The sequence below is a fragment of the Cyphomyrmex costatus genome, unplaced genomic scaffold, assembly GCF_001594065.2.
Source record: "Cyphomyrmex costatus isolate MS0001 unplaced genomic scaffold, Ccosl1.0 scaffold123, whole genome shotgun sequence".
NCBI lineage: Eukaryota > Metazoa > Arthropoda > Insecta > Hymenoptera > Formicidae > Cyphomyrmex > Cyphomyrmex costatus.
Window position 1 is genome coordinate 4,062,657 of NW_017275207.1, and position 18,145 is coordinate 4,080,801.

Below are 18,145 nucleotides of genomic sequence, written 5' to 3' on the forward strand. Positions count from 1 at the left end.
CCGATAATTCATAAGGTGTGATAAAAATAAGACATAAGAAATGCGGAATAATTAATATAAGAAACTGTGGTAAATATATTTAATTGCCTGTGTATTAAATATTCATTTAATTTTTTATAATCAAATCAGTCAAAATTCCTTGATATTGCAATAGATTAAAATAGATATTCCCACTAAAAAGTTAAAGTGACATGATTTTACTAGTCGATTTAATTAATTAATTAAAAAAATGTTATTTTTATCTTCAATCATTAATTTACGAATTGCGTTCCGAGTTGAGCAGTTTTTCTTTAGTTGAATCCTACAAGACCAGGAATTAATTTTCCGAGATTGAAATAGAACATCCGCAATCTCTATCTCTCTCCCTCTACGTTTCTAATTTCAAAACAAATCTCAAAGGGACAGGCAAACAGCCCCGGGAAAGAGAAGCTTAGATGGGAAAGCTAACGATAACAGCAGTAGCGCTAATAAACGTCATCCGTTAGTGGGAAACATAGCAACGGGGTCAGCAGATGTTGACCGTCTCATTTAAGACTTCCACGCTCGAATCAATCCCAAGATACGCGATAAGCGAGCCGATCTCTCCGTTTGCCGGGCTCACCGCGAAGGCTCGTTACGACCCCGTTCGCCTCGCCGCGCTGTGCCGGTTCTCTCGCACAGCCCTCTGTTCTTTACCACGTCACTCCCGCCACTTGTTTTGTTCCCTTGTAAGTACATAACGGCCACCACCTTCTCCTCCCCCGTTGGAATCTCGCTCACCGTTTTTTTTTCCAGCGCCCTGCTCACGAAACCACCCTCTGCTTTCGTGTCTTTGTTTTTTTCCCGCGTACCTCTGCGATCAGGATAGAAAGAGAGAGAGAGAGAGAGAGAGAGAGAGAGAGAGAGAGAGAGAGAGAGAGAGAGAGAGAGACTAACGAAGGGCGCGTCGAGACGTGCGGTACGGAACGGAGGAAAATGCCGGAGAAAGACGCGCGCGGTACGGGAAGAGGCTGCTGGAAAATAGTCACGTTCCGGTTAATTTCGAGCAACGTTCCGCCCGTCTATCGTTCCCTCGCATCTTCCCTTTCTCTTTTGTACACGACGCGTAGTTGCGACCATCATCCTGCTGTTCCATCCCCCTACCATCTCGCGCATCCTTCGTCGTTCGTCGCGAGTTTCCGTTCACCCGCACTCTTCCGTTTACGTTCTTTTACTCTGTTATGGCTTCCATTTTTGTCTCCCTCATATCTTCCCTTTCTCGCAATTCAATGGTCAAATGCGCGTAATTGCTTGTGTCAACGCTTGTGTATTACAGAGTGGATTGTGTAAAATGTGATGGGCCTTTCTAAGCCATTAATCTAAGATTTAAGTCTTAAACCGTAAGAAATTGACCAATCACAGTCGAATGTGTGAATAATAATTGACTATGATTGGTCAATTTCTTGGGATTTAAGATTTAAACCTTAGGCAATGGCTTACTGAAGAAATCCTATGAATAATACTTCGTATTCTCTCTTGATGCATAAAGTATTTTATTACATCAATAGGTTATATTGTACTAAGGATAACGGTTTAAACTGATTTTTAATTTCGACTGAATCGAATAGTTTAGAAACCCATAATTTTTTAAATTGCACGATCTTCCGATTGCTGTAGCGACGTAACATGCATAATGCAAAACTCGGAAATTACAGTATACGTGACGAGCTCCAAACTTTAGAAAATTCTTCTTTTGCTTTATTATTAGATGTTCTTGCCAGTGTATGCTAATTTGGTTTTCGCAAGCAGAAATAACGAAAGGGAGTAAGGAAAACACGTAACAACAAACAATAATCTCGAATTCTTACGTGAAAGTCCTAATTTACTAACCAAACGTTTTCATAAATTGTTGTTTTTTTTAGCATAAGAAAAAAAATTATCATATCATAGAACTTCCTAATATCTAATACTATATTATATGTACATCTCCAAGTATCGCAAACTTATTAAAATAACATGTTTGTTTAAAATTAATGGAAGAATTTGTGTTATTTACTCGCTTTCCCGTAATTTAGCTTTCAAAACATTTCGATACCTATGGCTGAAAATATTTATGTTTTGATAGAAAATTGACCAAAGAATCTGTCAATAAAATTAGAAGCAAAGATAGTAGGACAGTCTGCATTTTCCGATACTGTTGCATCGTACAGAAGGTGAAGTGTGTAGGGAGGGTGCCGACAGAGCCATTAATGCGTCGTATCGTACGTCGCATGCACCTGTACATACGTGTGCTACTCGTAGAATAAAGGGCCATTGTCAGTTACGAGGACGCCTCCATCCGATCGATTATCCCTGGAATCGAACCCTGGCATGTGCCTTCAGATAAAGGACTACCTAGGACAATAGATATACACGCGTACAAGTGTATATACGTATATAAACATCCAGACGTAATGATTTCTCAATTCAATCACGCCGTTCCGTAAAGAAAATTAATTTTGTTAATATCTAAAATTACGTTAATTAATTTTTCTCTGAAAAGGAAATTAAATGAACAAGCAACTAATTATTCTCTCTAATTCAGTTTAAAAAAAGAAACATGTTTATATATTCTAAGGAGAGTTTTGTGAAATACTGTAAAATATATCAAATTATGCCTATATGGTTGCCTTAGAAAGTCTTTATGATTTGCATCTCTTTATTCCTTATTCCTGCCGGTAGAAAAGCTTAGTTATAATGGACCGCATTTTAGAGTCGTAATGGCACTGCCAATTAAAAAATCCTTTCTACAAAAGGACAGATATCCGATTATAATAGTGATAAAAATAAAGATATATGTAGAAAGAAAGAGAGCGTCGATCAATAACTTATTCTTTCTTTTAAATATCGTATCAATCGACTCAGTCTGATTGAAATATCTTTCACGATTTCTCAAGTAAAAATAAAAATTTAGAAACTTTCTTAAGAGTAGATATTAGTTTTCGGAAAATTTTAAATGTTGTATATCATAGAATACAGTATCGGAAAGTATCGTAAATATTTAAACTACAAAGGGAAAAAGACATTTTAGCAAATTAACAAAATTTTATTTTATAATAAAATGTTTATTGGATTTATTGTATTATTGAAGACGGTTTAAAAGTGAACCAAAACGTATAACTATATAATTTTATTTATTAAAATCATATATTGTTTTTATAATTCTTGTACATTGTTTGCCCTGACTTTTAATTGTCCTTAGTCCTTTTATTGTTATTAAAATCTTTTTATTTATTCATATTTCTCATATTTTTACATAATTACAATCACTATTTTACTTAAGAATATTCGATCTTATATAATAAAAGCGAAAAAGTTACTGTGATATTTTTAATTAAAAAAAGTTGAAGCACAATACTTTTCGTCTTTATTGTAACGTTTAAAAAATAATTAAACGCTTGAGTAATGTTATGATTTTTATGATCTCCTCTTTGAATACGCTTCTGAAAAAATCTGCGGCAGCGTTGCATTAAGAATCTTAGCAACAGATTTCTTCTTTACTTTGACCGTATAATTTCATTACAATAACGAGAATGAAGCAGCAGGTAGTTTCGAAATAATTTTCGCTTGTGCATTATACCGCCGCTTTTCAGACCGAACATTAAGTGCCGTTTATGTCTTGCTGCTGCTTCCCATCATTTATCTATTCTCTTTCTTAACCGACACCAATCTTGTATAATGCGAAGTCACGTGTGATTCTTAATTTTTATTCGCTCTGGCTGCGAAGTCAATTAATTTTTACCCTGGGCTCGATTAATACTTTTAACTTTCTTAATTCTTCGTGGTCTTTCTTCGTCGTATAATCCGAGGGTACCACCTCATCGTACTGTCGGTGAGAAACTTCGAACTATTCCGCAAGATAGAAAAAGAGAGAATACCGAGCGAGAAAATAATTTCATTATCATGATAACGAATCTTTGAATACCGGCGAACTCTTGATTACTTTCAACGTTCAATTCTCATTTCGCCAAGTTGATCAATTTGACGTCTACCGTGAGACAGGATAAGATTGCAATAACTAGTGTGACTGCGATAGGAAATGCGTCTTACAATCATTTAATGTCCTGCAAGAAAGTAATATGCAGTTTTCACACGATCAGCATTATTAATAGTATAATAGTCTGTCAATAATAATGATAACTTTCTATATTTTAAAAATCTTCCAACATTATTATGTAAAATTATTATCGTTCTCTAATAAGATAATTTATTATAAACAATAATTTTATTATAATATATGTTATTTCTTTCCCTTTCTGAATCATTAAAGATTGATCCAATTTTTCTTCCTATAATTAACAGTTGATGGTAGGATTTTTTGAGTTCTCGCAGGATGAAAGACCCTTACTTTTTATGTTACGTATCGAAGGGCACGGTCCCCACGCAATTTTTCTGATCGGCCTTACCACCGCTCTCATCGTATTCCCTAAATACACGGACCTGATATGTATTTTTAATCAGAGTTCGAATCCGAGTTCACTTCCAACCCGCCTGTCCTGCCTTTCGTTCGACTTGCCACGCGATTCTTTCCCGCGGGACGAGTTCGCCGCGCAGGGACCTTTCCGACGAAATTCGATATTCGCAATTTCGTCCGGCTATCGCCGAAATCGAGAAGCAGAAAGGTTTCATCCTCTTCTTTCTTACCAATCGATCTGTCGTCTCTCCGCAGCCTCCTCACGCCTCGTGTTCAACCATCGTTCAGCCTCTCCTTTTAAATTCAATTTCTTTTGTTTCTTTTCATGTCTTTTGCTACGCTCAATCAACTTCTGTACGAAATAAAATGGTCGTCAAATTGATTCGTAATTGAAGAACCATTTGCGAAAAGGGCACCCATTGTAAACAGAAATATAATTTTTCGAAGCGATGGGATTTGATCTATTTCGTTGAGAAAAAATAATTTGAAAATTTCTGTATTGTAAACATTCAAATACGTATGAAAAATATTCTATACAGTGCGTATTTCATTACAGAATTAATTTTATTTTTTTAAAATTTTTTAATTTTTAATTAGCGAGAGATATATATATATATATATATATATATATATATAAAAACGTGTAAAAGCGTGATGTAAAAACGCTAAATTAAATCTTTTTCTACAATCAATTTTATGCGAGAAACTTTTTGATTCTTAAACATTTTTGTCTAAACATTTTCGCGCATCCGGAAACTAGCTTTCACTTTGATTTGCGCGAAATACGATATCTGTTATTTACGTCGGACGCAATCTTGGCAACCCAATACGTCGCGTGCTCGCCAAAAACGTCTCGAATTTACAACTCACTCCCGAAAAGAAGCAATTCACCACGCAAACACGTACTACCGCTGATCGAAACCTTATAATTAGCTGAATCGCAACTTGCCCCGACGGTGAATTTTGAGAAGGCCGTATAATCTGTAGGTGACAAAAGGTAAATTAACTATTGTCGCGTGTGTAATGCACTAAAGATTTTTACGTGTTCAAGGTTACCATGTATGTGCTAACATTTAGGTATTCTCTTTTCTGCATCATCGCGCCGTTACGAGCGAATCTCAAATCGTGTATCTTTTGCATCTGTTTATAATCTAAGTAGATACTCGAATGTGTTTTATTAAATATTATTTGGTTTTGTATATTTTCGACAGTTTTATCACACGACATCCGAACTGCTGAGCATTTGTCTTTGATACAGTACATGGAATATCATACACAGGACGTGCGCGCCTTTTCCGCCTCTTGATTCATTTCCCGTCAGCTGTCCAGTTGTCAACGATAGCCTCAAATCACCCCTATTTTTTCCGGAAGTCTATTTTTCATCAGTGCTAGAATTATCAATGTTCACAATTATAGACATGGGGAAAAATATTATGTACAAAATTAAAAATACTCATTTTTTCTATTTTTATTATATAACTTATTTCTATATAGAAATTCTAATTAAATGTTCTTCTGTATTAGATGATTTTATTTTTTAACTTGATTTTGAATGGATTACCTTTAATAATTTAGAAACACTAACCGTAAGTTTCTATTGGTTTGTTATCGATTGACGACAAATGTTCGCTTTATCCTCGCGTGATTGGTAGCACGATACAGAATGTACTAGCTGTAATACTGAGTGTGTGAGGAGCCTTACATCGAATTGTTTGCCTTTATCTCTTAGTGTTACGAGCATCTCGTCGACCCCTGTTATCGATGTCGGTTAGTGCCAATGTGGAATTGCACATGTATAATTACTAATTCCGGCTATCGAAGTTACGGAATTGCGAATCGATCCACCGCATCTCTCTCGACTTTATTCTGTTCTATCTCGCAATAATATTACTTTTTTAAAAATAAACGAGACGATTGATCAGGCACTTCTTAAAAAAGAAAACAATTATGTTTTCTCTCCTTTTAATTTGAATATTTTAATGAATTATATACATGCATATATTTCTAAAAAATTGTATACCGTTTCCAACTTAATTTTTTATACATTCCTTTATATGTAGATATATAATTTATTATAAATATAAGAATTATATATATTATATATATATATATTGTAAATAAAAATAACACGTAATATAATATAGTATAAAACTTCAAAAACGTTGAAGAAATAGATTTGTCTTAAATTATAAAATTTAAATATGACTGTACGAACGAAGTGAAACTAATAATTATAAACTTGTTATTTCAAAGCCTATTTATATAAAATACAGTGTAATATAAATGGAATGCAAACTATGTTAAGTTCTGTTTGAGTTAAAGAGGAAGAGTGTCAAAAAGCTTCCTTCGAAGTGCCAATATATCTAAGGTTGACGTTGTCTCACAATGTGGTGCAATCGTTGTCGCAAGGAAAGAGCCCTTTGCGCCATGGGACGGATATTGGAACGGATTTTCGAATGTAGCACGCGAAACACGGGAATCTCTGCCTTTACAACGGTCAAAGTATATTTTACTTCGCTATGCTCATGCATTATTCAGGTCCCCACCGAGAGATCGTTGCCGTGCTATCATATTTTGTCGCGCGCTCTCGCATCGGCCGGTTTGTCGCAAACTGCAACGCTTTAGCGCGAATCGCATCATCTCCCGGATCTTCTTGACGTTCGTTAAATATAATGACGGAGCTCTTTCGCGCGTGTCTTATAATAAAGATTTTCGCAGACGTTGATATTATAGAGAGATACACAAAAATAATCGAAACGTCGCAAGTTCGATTAGAATGTCGACAATTGTAGGATAATTGCGGCGACGACAGAAATAAAACTGATTGTAATTGTGAGGAATGCCAATAAAATATACAGAAAATCTGTGTAGGGCTGATTGTACCGATAAAATAAAATATTCGATTGATAAATAGAAGTATTAAAATTTAGATTAGTTCCAAATTCCTAATGTCTCGCCATGTAATTATGTAATATACTCTTTGTTTTTTGTTAATCTAAAAAAATATTAATCTATAAAAAGAAAGAAACGTTTCTAGAGCGAGTACGGAAGGATGAGAGAGAAAAACGTTAAAGACAATGATGAGCTGCAGCTTTATAATGTGCAACTTTTCGGCGTTTGGAAGAATCGTCTTCTCGTAGTCTCCCTTTCGACTAATTAAATCGGCGGATACCCCATCCATAACCAAGTCGATCGATCAAGGACGAAATGAGCTTTCATTATCCGATCGTTTCGCGTTCGTGGCAAGCTCCGGGTGATTTGAATATTTTTCCTCCTTCGAGGTCTAATGGACGCCGGATGCCTCTCGATTTTCCGCTTGCCCCCATCGTAAATGGAGAACCTTATAATGCGAAAAATAGAAAAGATCCGAAGGAAAAAGCGGCGCGAAGTGATATTAATGCGGGGAAACGATCTTCTTCTCTCTTTGGACCGCGAAGCCCGCCTCCGTTGACTCCATTAAACGCGATTCTGTTCCTTCGACAAAGAAAACTCTCGAGGAAAGGATACCGACCTTCTCGTCGACGTTCCATCTTGAGCAGGTCGCGCGCTTATGGAATAGAAGGAAAATTTCTTCAATTGAAGATAAATCGAATCGATCGAGCTTACGCATGGATCCTGAGACTTTTGTGGAAAGCTTTTTACATAAATTATATGCAAAATTTCTCAGATTATTATTCTAATTATATTCTAGCTTCATGAACGATTCATTCACACGCGAGAAAAATAAATTAGATTATTAAATTCTATTTATGTGCATCTTTCAATGTGATATAATTTAAAATTTTTACCTTTAACTTTTACGACATTATACGAATTAACTTTACTAACACTTGCAGCTACGTGAACGTTTCGATACGATAGAAAGCAATGCTTCTCATTAATATACGAAATCCCAAGAGTTGCGCGATTCCTCTCAACTAAACTCTTTGGCGATCGACTCGATCTTTCCCCGGGGAGAATTTCATCGGACGCGACCTGTGGGACATTCAGGAGGAGGAAAAAGTGCATTTTAGAATCTTTTCTACACTTTAATCTTATATTCCTAACGTGTACGCGTGGAATTGCTGTCTTTAAGCGCATCGGCGTAGTCGGTAAATTGCATTTTTTATGTTCTTGGGGCTTTTTGAAATCCTGTTGACTACCTGCGACCTCACCGGTTATCTTCGTCCACATTTTGTAGGGGATCGTTAACAGGTATTACGCGCGAAAAAAAGAAAATACGTCGCATCAATACGGGAAAGGAGCTTGTCATGCGATGCAAGCTCGAATCTTCTTCTGCTGACTTCATTAAACACGATTCTTTCAGAAAATGGTTCTCTAAGCGATTGCTCGTCGTAGTCGCAGCCCGGAATTGGGAAAATCTTTACATGATAGACAGACAAACAAATAATCCAATGAACATTTAAGCGTATGACATTTTTTATCTTGCTGACAATCCTCATTTTATTTTTCTCTTGCGCAGCTCTACTTACGTTTCTGATATCCTAATTTAAACATTTTAATTGAATTAAGCGATTCAAGATAAGATATGACGATAAATTAAATTAGTAAAAATTGAATCGTCGCTGTAAATTATCATAGATTATAGATAATTGTATTATACCCGTTTTATTTAAAGATAGAATAACTTATTGTATATAGATTCATACTGTTAGCTCAGATTAATATAATTCAGTTTCTATTATTATTATTTGCGCCAATAAAATTTTAAATTAACAATTAAAAAATTTATTTTGATTCATTAAATAAATTTGACATGTCGATTGTAAAATAAGATAATAACGCGAATTATTGATTTATAATTACTTAAACAGAAATTTTTTACGGACAATTACTCTACTTCTTTGTTATTTTGATTATAATCGACCCTGATTAGATTTTACGTTTATTTTCCTATAGGAAAACATTTTGCATATTTTTATATTAAAAAGGGATGAGTTTACTACCGGCAATAACACGAGATATTCGAAAGTTACGCGTACATTGAATGAATAATTCAGACGTTTGAACGACGTTTAAGAGTTTGCCATGGGTAGCAGCGAAAACCGGCACGTCTCGGGCCGTTTTTTCGATCGATCTCAATAAATATTGTCCCGAAGCATTCACCTTAGGTTAGGCGTCGCTTGGAAAGTGGTCGTTCAAGGATTTTGCGTAATTTTCATTTCAAATCTGTCATTGAGTGCGATCCTTTGGAAAACTAGCTTCAATGCATCTGTGAAAATGCAATGGCAAGAACGTAAATCATATTTGAAATGATTGAACTGAATATTTTCACTGAATGTGTGAATCAATTTTTCAACATAGAGCTGCTCCGGATAAAAATTATTTCTAATTTTAAATCTAAATCTTTTATTTAATAAAAAATCAAATTTTTTATTACGTTTTATAAGTTAGCGGAACAAAGTGAGCAGAATCGATTTTAACTAACATTTTTATTGCTCATTTGTTGCTAACAAATTGCCAAAGAAAAAAATTTGTTGCTCTATTACTTTTTTTTAAATAATGTTTCGCTAAAGAAAGATTGAGTTAGCGGAACAATATACATAGAACAAAGCCGAATTTGTTAGCAACAAATGAGAAACAAATAAAAATGTTAATTAAAATCGATTCTGCTCATTTTGTTCCGCTAACTTATAAGACGTTTTTTTATCAGTGTTTTAGCAACTTTAGTATTGTATTTAAATTAAATTACGAAATGTAGCAGTTTCACGATAGGTGTATGCATATCCAAGAGACTTAATGAAACTTTTATCAAGCCGTTCCGGCTTGATGAGATTGTTAGTTAGTACGTCGTTCATTGGTGAATATTGATCTCGCGTATATTAGCATGACTCATGCGATGTCCATGTGACATCGAAAAGCAATTTGCGAAGGCGGGTAAATCGCAAAAAGTATCGTGTCGTCTTACCTCTTCAATCTGCTAAGTAGCTCTGTGACCTAAGAGACACGTACACAAGAAAGTAATAATTTATAGCGGCACACATACGAAATGTTTCTACTGTAGAATACAGAAATGAAAATTGTTATGCAGTTAATATGATTATAACAAGATTAAATTAGAAATATTTATATAATAAATTTTTTATAACAATTTAGTAATAACGTACGATAATAACTTAAAGTTTTAAAAATGTGTAAAGTAAAATCTTGAAGTATAAATGAAATATTGATGTGAAGCAAAATTAAAATATGTATATATGAACACGTCAACAACATTATAATAATTCAACTGTTACTTTAATTATAATTTTAATTATAAATCAATAACAGTTTATTTGTTAAACAATTGTGATGCTTTAAGTTGAACTTAATTGTTTCGAATTGCAATTGAAAAATTATACATTTTTTCATAAAACGCGCATGCGGTAATTTTGTTATGCGCAAGCTTTGATAACGTCGTTACTGCACAGACGCAAAATTCTACTTAAACGCGTATGTTTGCATAGCTTGTCGCTCATTAAAATTACGATACGAATTTCGATGAGGCAAGTCAGGGAAGGGAAAAGAGAGAGCAAGGTGGATGGCTGGTAGAGCAACATCAGCAACGTTGCAGAGGTTAGGTGAAACTTTACGAAACTCTACTCGTTAGAGGCGAATGAAACGAATGTTTACACGGACGAATCATTACGCTAATTAATTACCGCTGGAAGCCGGAAAGGGACATCGAGTGTATATCTGCGGTTTTGCACGAGCGTAAATATGCGCAAGCTTGCGGCGGATTGCTGTATACGAAATGAAAAATTAAACTATCTTAAGAGGAGAGAGAGAGAGAGAGAGAGAGAGAGAGAGAGAGAGCATAAATTTGAAGAATTTTATATTTAAATGATAAAGATTAATAAGGAATCGTCTTATTAAATTGGTATTTATATATAAGAAAAATATGAAAAAGTGTAATGTACGATTTAAGTAAAAATTGGAATATTATATAGTTAAAACCTCAGTTAAAACTATTGTAAAATTTAAAAGATTACTTGTACATCCTTGGCAAACAATATTGGACACTTGTATTTTATTCATTCATCTGAAATTCTTTTACCTGCATTATTTTCAACTGGCGTTATACATATTAAAGGGTTCTTAAAAGATATTTACAACACACAAATGCTATAAATCAACTTTTGATAGAAAACTTTGAAATACTTAATAAAGTGCCTAATATTTTTTATCAAAGCTGTATTGTAGAAGAATTACTCGCTTTAACACACGACATATACGTTATTGTCATCTGTTTATTTTTTTGTAATTTTGTAGAATTTAATACTTATTTTTTATTGTCTACCTATTAAAGTAATGACGAAAATTGGTATGAAATATACTGTTTGAGACGGTTGAGTTTTGAAGAAAGCTAAATCAAGTACGAGAGAAACATAATAATACCGAGTCTAAGCATATTTAAATGCTGAAGTTCCTCGCGACCGTAGATGCGAATTAAGTCAATTACACTTCTTGATTCTATGTTGACGAAACGTTTATGAGGTCTCTCCGAGACGCCACATTGGTCGCCTTTGTCTCCACCCTCGCTGCAACCGCTAATAAATTTAGTGACAGAAATATTCATTAACCAATTGTATAGCGTAGAAATATCTGCGACTGACAAAATTAGCGAAGGAGAACACAATGTAGAAATTTATTGAATTGTTATATCTCTCTAAATTTGCAACGAATTTTAGATTAAATTTCCACTCTTGGACTTTTTATGTATAGTTATTAATTATAAAATTAATTTTATTCATTTTGTATTTGTTTTTAAGGAGAAAGTAATGTTTGATGATATAATGTTATTAAAATAATAATTGATTTTTTATACAAATGAAAATAATTTATTGTTCTTACTGTTTTAATTTATCAATTTTATCTTGTCATTATCAAGTAAAATAAAAATTTTCTTTTTAAAGTGAACACTCCTAAATTTTTTTGCAGTATGTATACATTTAGAAAACCAACCTTTTTTACCTGCAAGTGTGTTTTTCACAAATTGTGTTTGACAATCGTCATAGACAGCTCGTCGAATATGTTTTCCTTTAGCAACGAAATAAAGGAAAAACGTGAGAATGAGAAGGGCAACGTCCTCCAGAAAAAGGTTTTTCACCGGCAAGGGAATAGGGACACAAGATAAGGAATAGTGAGAAGGGTTGAAACAAACAGAGTGGGAAATCGAGTGGGAAGAAGGAAACAGCGGCGGCAGCGGTGGTGGTGTAGTGATGGTAGCTCTTGTAAGCGTTATGCGATTTCAAACAAATGGCGAGACCGTGAGCGGAAACGTGACCAAGGATGGCGTCCACTCGGATGCCATTGGTAAGTTTACCCTGTGCGCTGCGGTAACTTACCAGTCGGGATCCCGCAATGGAACGAGGGATGGCAGCTGTCCTCGGTGGCATTCCGGCAGAGCGAGTATTGCGGCATCGTCTAGGAGAGGGAGACGATCGCCGGGGGAAATACGACAACGAAAATCCGAGGGAAGCGCGATTTTCTACGTGAATCTCGCTGCTGCACCCCGTTTTACGCTACCTTTTCGCTTATATAGTCGTTGCAATAGACGCACCTACAATATCTGTAGTGTCTCTCTAAATACATGACGCGAACTATTTAGGTAGACTATCGCTAAACGTTTTTTAATTTTCTCTTTTCTTTCGTAACTTTTAGAAGAGAAAATTACTGACTTAATGGTTACTATCTTATTGTATAATAATAAGGGTGTTATAAGAAAATAATCGCAATTATACCTTTTTGATTCTTGATTTATAAACTAAATTTAAAGTAAGAGATATGTGTCTTTTTTTTATATTCGCAGAAAAATGAAGCTTTGCTGATTCTCTAAAAATTTAGCTAGGTATAAATATGAAAATAATTTCGTTGAATTATCAAAATAATTACATAGGAATCTCAAATATGGTGAGCAATATGCTGTAAATAGTTTTGACATTCTGTTATACAATAACTAGCTTGGGGGTTCAATATAAACATTTTCAGATCTGTATCCAGCTAAATTTTGAAATACTTCAGCAAAATCGTCTTTTTTTCGTATCCATTTTATTAAAAAATCATGGATTTATTAAATAATTTAAACTTTCGCATTAACTACAATTCAAATTTCTCTTCCACACTTTTCATATTTTTAAATAAAAAAGTAGATGAAGAATTTGTATTCGCTAAACGTATATCTCTTTTTTATTTGTTCGTTATGTAATATAAATTTTTTTTTTATGTTACAGGTAAGTTCATCTCTTACACAGTGACTATTTACACAGTGATGAAAATTTTAAGTATTCTGCAAACGGGTGAGTAAAAATATAACGATTTTCTCGCGCAGTTTCTGTTTTAAAGTCTGATTAGTAATAAAGGATTTAGTAACATAAACATTTTATAAATTCATTTTATTGCAGAATTTGAAATATTGAAAAAAGTATATATAGTATATGACAAAAATAAAATATGTTATTGTTTATTTTAAAAGTGTAGGTGCGTCATAATATCGAAATTAGATATTTAAAAAATTTTGTCACACTATCATATTTTTTGCAAAATTATATTTTTTTTGTGATAATTTATCAGATTACAAATATTTTTTTTTTAATGAAAAATTTCTTCTACACAATAATTCGATCAAGTAATCTAAAGAATTTTCTAAAGACTATCGCTTCTTTTACTAGTAGGTAAATTTTATTGTAAATAACATTCTCATTTGGCATTTTCGTTCGAGTCTGACATCGTGAATTCCAAGGAACGAGAATATACCACGAAAATGGTGATACTAGCGAATATCGAGCTATTCTTTACGAGCAACAGGAACGGAAGAGCGATCTTCCAAGTTCGAGTCACGTTACCTACAAAGGATGAGAAGGAAATGCTTCGTGTGCATCGAGAAGCGCATTGTGCACCGGTCGATCTATCTATTCGAAGCAAACGGAGGCGGACTAGAATTTAATTGCTGCGTAACCGGAGTGGGACGCGGGATCAGAATTTAGTGATCGGATGGATCGTTTCTCATTGCACAGCGAGACAGAATTCTCGACGTCGTTCGCAATTGCCGTTGCGATAATTAAATCACAGATACTCCGATCGCAACGAGCAATTTCTGTATCGCTCGTGGAGGAAACGCGACGACGATGATGCTACGGTGAGGCGTTTGTGTGAGTTGCCAATATCGTAAATGCGTTCGATTGTAGACAGTATCCTGGTAGATCGACAAATGATGCTTCGCTGCTTCCGAGGGATGTACAAAATTTTTCTTATACCTATACTTTTTACAATAATTCACAACTCTGAACATATTATACAGGGTGATTAATCTAATATTTTGAAAATATGCAATTTTATCTAAAAACATTTCAAATAAAAATTGTACGATATACATAGGGTGGGTAAGACGTCACTATTATATATCCTTCTCTGTAGGTACTATACAACTTTTATTTTAAATGTATTTTTTATAAAATTAGATACTTTCGAAATATTTGTCCGTTAAAATTGAAACGAATCATCCTGTATGATTGATCGACGAGGACAAATGGTGAGTTTGAATTAGTTTTTAAGCTCCCGCAAATGCAGTTTATAATTACAAATAAAACATCTTATTCTTCATATAACTTTAAAATCAATTTAGGTTAATTCTAATTTAATGCTATTTATTTGTTATTTAAATATTTAATTTAATATTTAAAGTTAAAAAGTTTAATTGTTTAAATTTTTGCTTAAAAAAATGCTGTCTAATTTTATTCAAAATATTTGCAATTAAAAGAAAACGTGCTGGATATAAAAATTTAGATAATAAAAGTATAATATGTTATTAAATTGAATAAAACAGTTTCGTAATTAAAAATGTACAATTATATGCAAAACTTTTGTTTAATTTAATTTTATATAATGTTATATGATGCAATTGAAATTATGCTAGGAAATTGTATTACGATAATTGAAAATATATTGTAACATACAATATTAAAAGACAAGTGTAAATAATTAATATTTTGTAATATATGCATTTTTAATGATAATATTAATAATTTAAACAATATATAAAAATATTATAGAGTTGCGTTTTTATTAAAATATGTGAATGTGAAAAATATACGATTTATTGATTTGTATTTTTTTTTTGTACATCTTACGTTTAATCGAAATAACTTATACTCATTAGGATACAGTTATCGAAAATTAATTGAACACGTATGCAAGTTTTTGAAACCACAAGTATTGCGGGCATTCTAGATATGGCAAATACGCGCCCAAATATCTGACACGTAGGATTGAAAGTACAATGAAATAACCGCGGACGATATCGAACACGTTCCATATCGTTTGCACTTTTCGTTGGAACATTTTCTCTTACGAGCAACTCGATACTGATATCCGGATCGCATTCCCGACCAAGCTGATTATGACTCCGTTCGATATGAAATCGCTCATGATATTTGCTCGAATCAAATTGACCTCAATCTTTCTAAAAATATAATGTAGTTCTGAGATATATATTTTTGTTTTTTTCATCAGTTACATAAAAAGATTGGTTTAGTATTTTAAATCTATTTGTCGCTACATACATTTTCTACTCTTAAAATAGAGGTAGATACAATATAAAATGCATACAACATACTGTTATAATTTCAATTTATTTTATTTTGAAGACAAACGTTAACATTTTCGGTCATAATACTTTATGAATTCATGAAGACATTTAACACAAATATCAAGATTATCAGTATTGATTCTTAAGAAAAAAAAAATAATATATTTATTTTTTAAATAATCTTTTAAATATAAAGAAAATTGTCACTAAAGATTTAATTTAGATTGCGAGAGGTTATTATCTCCATATCATTAGACTTAACTATTTCCATTTTTCTTCTATTAATTTTTTAATTAATATTTTGAATTATATACATATATTTTATTATATCTTCATATTTTGCAGTGTTCGATATTTTTTATATGGCACTCTTTTTTTTCATTATGTCATCGTTATCGAATGTCTTGGAGGAAAGTAACAATGTTTCGCATTATTGAAGCTCAGCGTGAGAACTGCGCATAAAGGCACCGGTAAAACGGTATAAGAGATGAGAAGTTCTAGTCATTAATGTGCGATGCATCGTTAAAAGCTTTAGAACGAATAGACTATCATGTCGCTCCTAGAAAGCATTATTTTCCATCGATATCTATAAGCAAAAGCGAGAAGCAACTTGTAATATTATCTAGTATTTTAAATATTTTTTATATGTACGTATATATGGAGTTATATATTTATGTTTATATACATACACATATACATATGCGCCCGCGCGTGTGTGAATGTTTTTATCTTTCTTTCATTCGAGTTATAAATAAAATACAAAAATTTTTGCGAATCAACACACAACAAGCTTTGAAACTGATAAATAAGGAAATCTAATTTTCTATACGATTTTTTTTACTGTCAAATCTATAAATTTAATATCTTATTTACTAGTTCCGTTAGCACTCACATATATATATATATATATATATATCGCAACATTTACATTCTTCATGAATTCAACTCTTTAATCATCACATCGTGCTTTGGAAGTTCTAGGATCGCTCGGACTGTAAATTTCAAGTGTCCCTTTTTTCCGACACTCATTGCGAAAAACTGCCTTGGCTTCTTGCATCTCTGGGAGGGTCGTGCCTCTTATTCGATTCACTTTACGAGGTATCGCGTGCGGAATTTCACGTCGAAGTAACACCGTGGAACGACCTGGCTAGGGCTATATAAGGCGTATATATCCTCCTAACTGTCTCATATTAGAGGCAAAGTGCTGCGCACTGGTAACCGAAACAAAATCGCCCGTTTCGCTGCGAAACAGCGCGCACGCTCGAACGTTCGTCTGAACGTGCGCGCAGTTTTTTTTAACCCTTATTTTCGTTTTTTTTCTATGCGGGAAAGCAGTAAAAGCACCCACTTCCGACTCGTTACACGCTATTACGGCCGCGCGCAATAAATCGTTATAAAACCACGCCTCCTTTCTTTCAGAAGTTTATAACCCGAGGGTCTCGTCCGCCCACGTTTCGCCGATGATGCGCTAGAAACCAGCTCGTATCCGTTTCGAACAGTATTGCTTTTATAAACGCTCAGCAGTATATGTGAGAAAGAAACATGAAAACTATAATTTTATTCGTGATCCAAGTAAACAAGGAAAATTAATCGTAGAGTAAGAATTTGATTAATTTGTTTTGTTTGAGAGAGAGAGAGAGAGAGAGAGAGAGAGAGAGAGATTCTTAATCTTTTTTGAATGTCATATAAAGGATTTTCAATACTTATTATGTTAAAAAATGCATTATAGCAAGAGATAAGTTTGATAATAATAAAGAATAATAATGAAAAATAATTGGTCAACAATAAAAATGTATTCTACATCAAGGTAATCAATCTTATTAATTTTGTGGTATTGACAACGAATATCAATAAAATTTTTATTATATAGATACTAATATCAATAATGAGTTCAATATGAGAGAAAAAAGTGATATTTTGTAAGTTCTTTTTCTTTATATTTTTTAAGTTGATTGATTGAGATAGCAACATGGATGGTAAGAATTAGGACATGTCAGTTATAATATTTTCAATTCCTAACTTCATTATATGGTAGTTATATATGTGCTATCGTTCACATCTCCTTTTTGAACACGTTTATTAATTTTATTATCAATTCATATAAAATTACATGTATGTGTGAATAGTACTGTTTATACATATGTTATATGTATGAAGTATTTGTGATA

At 33.3% G+C, this 18,145-nt stretch overlaps 1 protein-coding gene across 1 annotated transcript in view; it reads left to right on the top strand.

Annotated features, from left to right (window-relative positions):
- Positions 1-18,145, top strand: part of PlexA (plexin A) — a 138,372-nt gene that overhangs the window by 39,675 nt on the left and 80,552 nt on the right. The window contains exon 2 of the mRNA XM_018548496.1: positions 12,557-12,729. Coding sequence (XP_018403998.1) covers positions 12,557-12,729 — 173 coding nt within the window. The remainder of the gene's footprint in view (positions 1-12,556; positions 12,730-18,145) is intronic.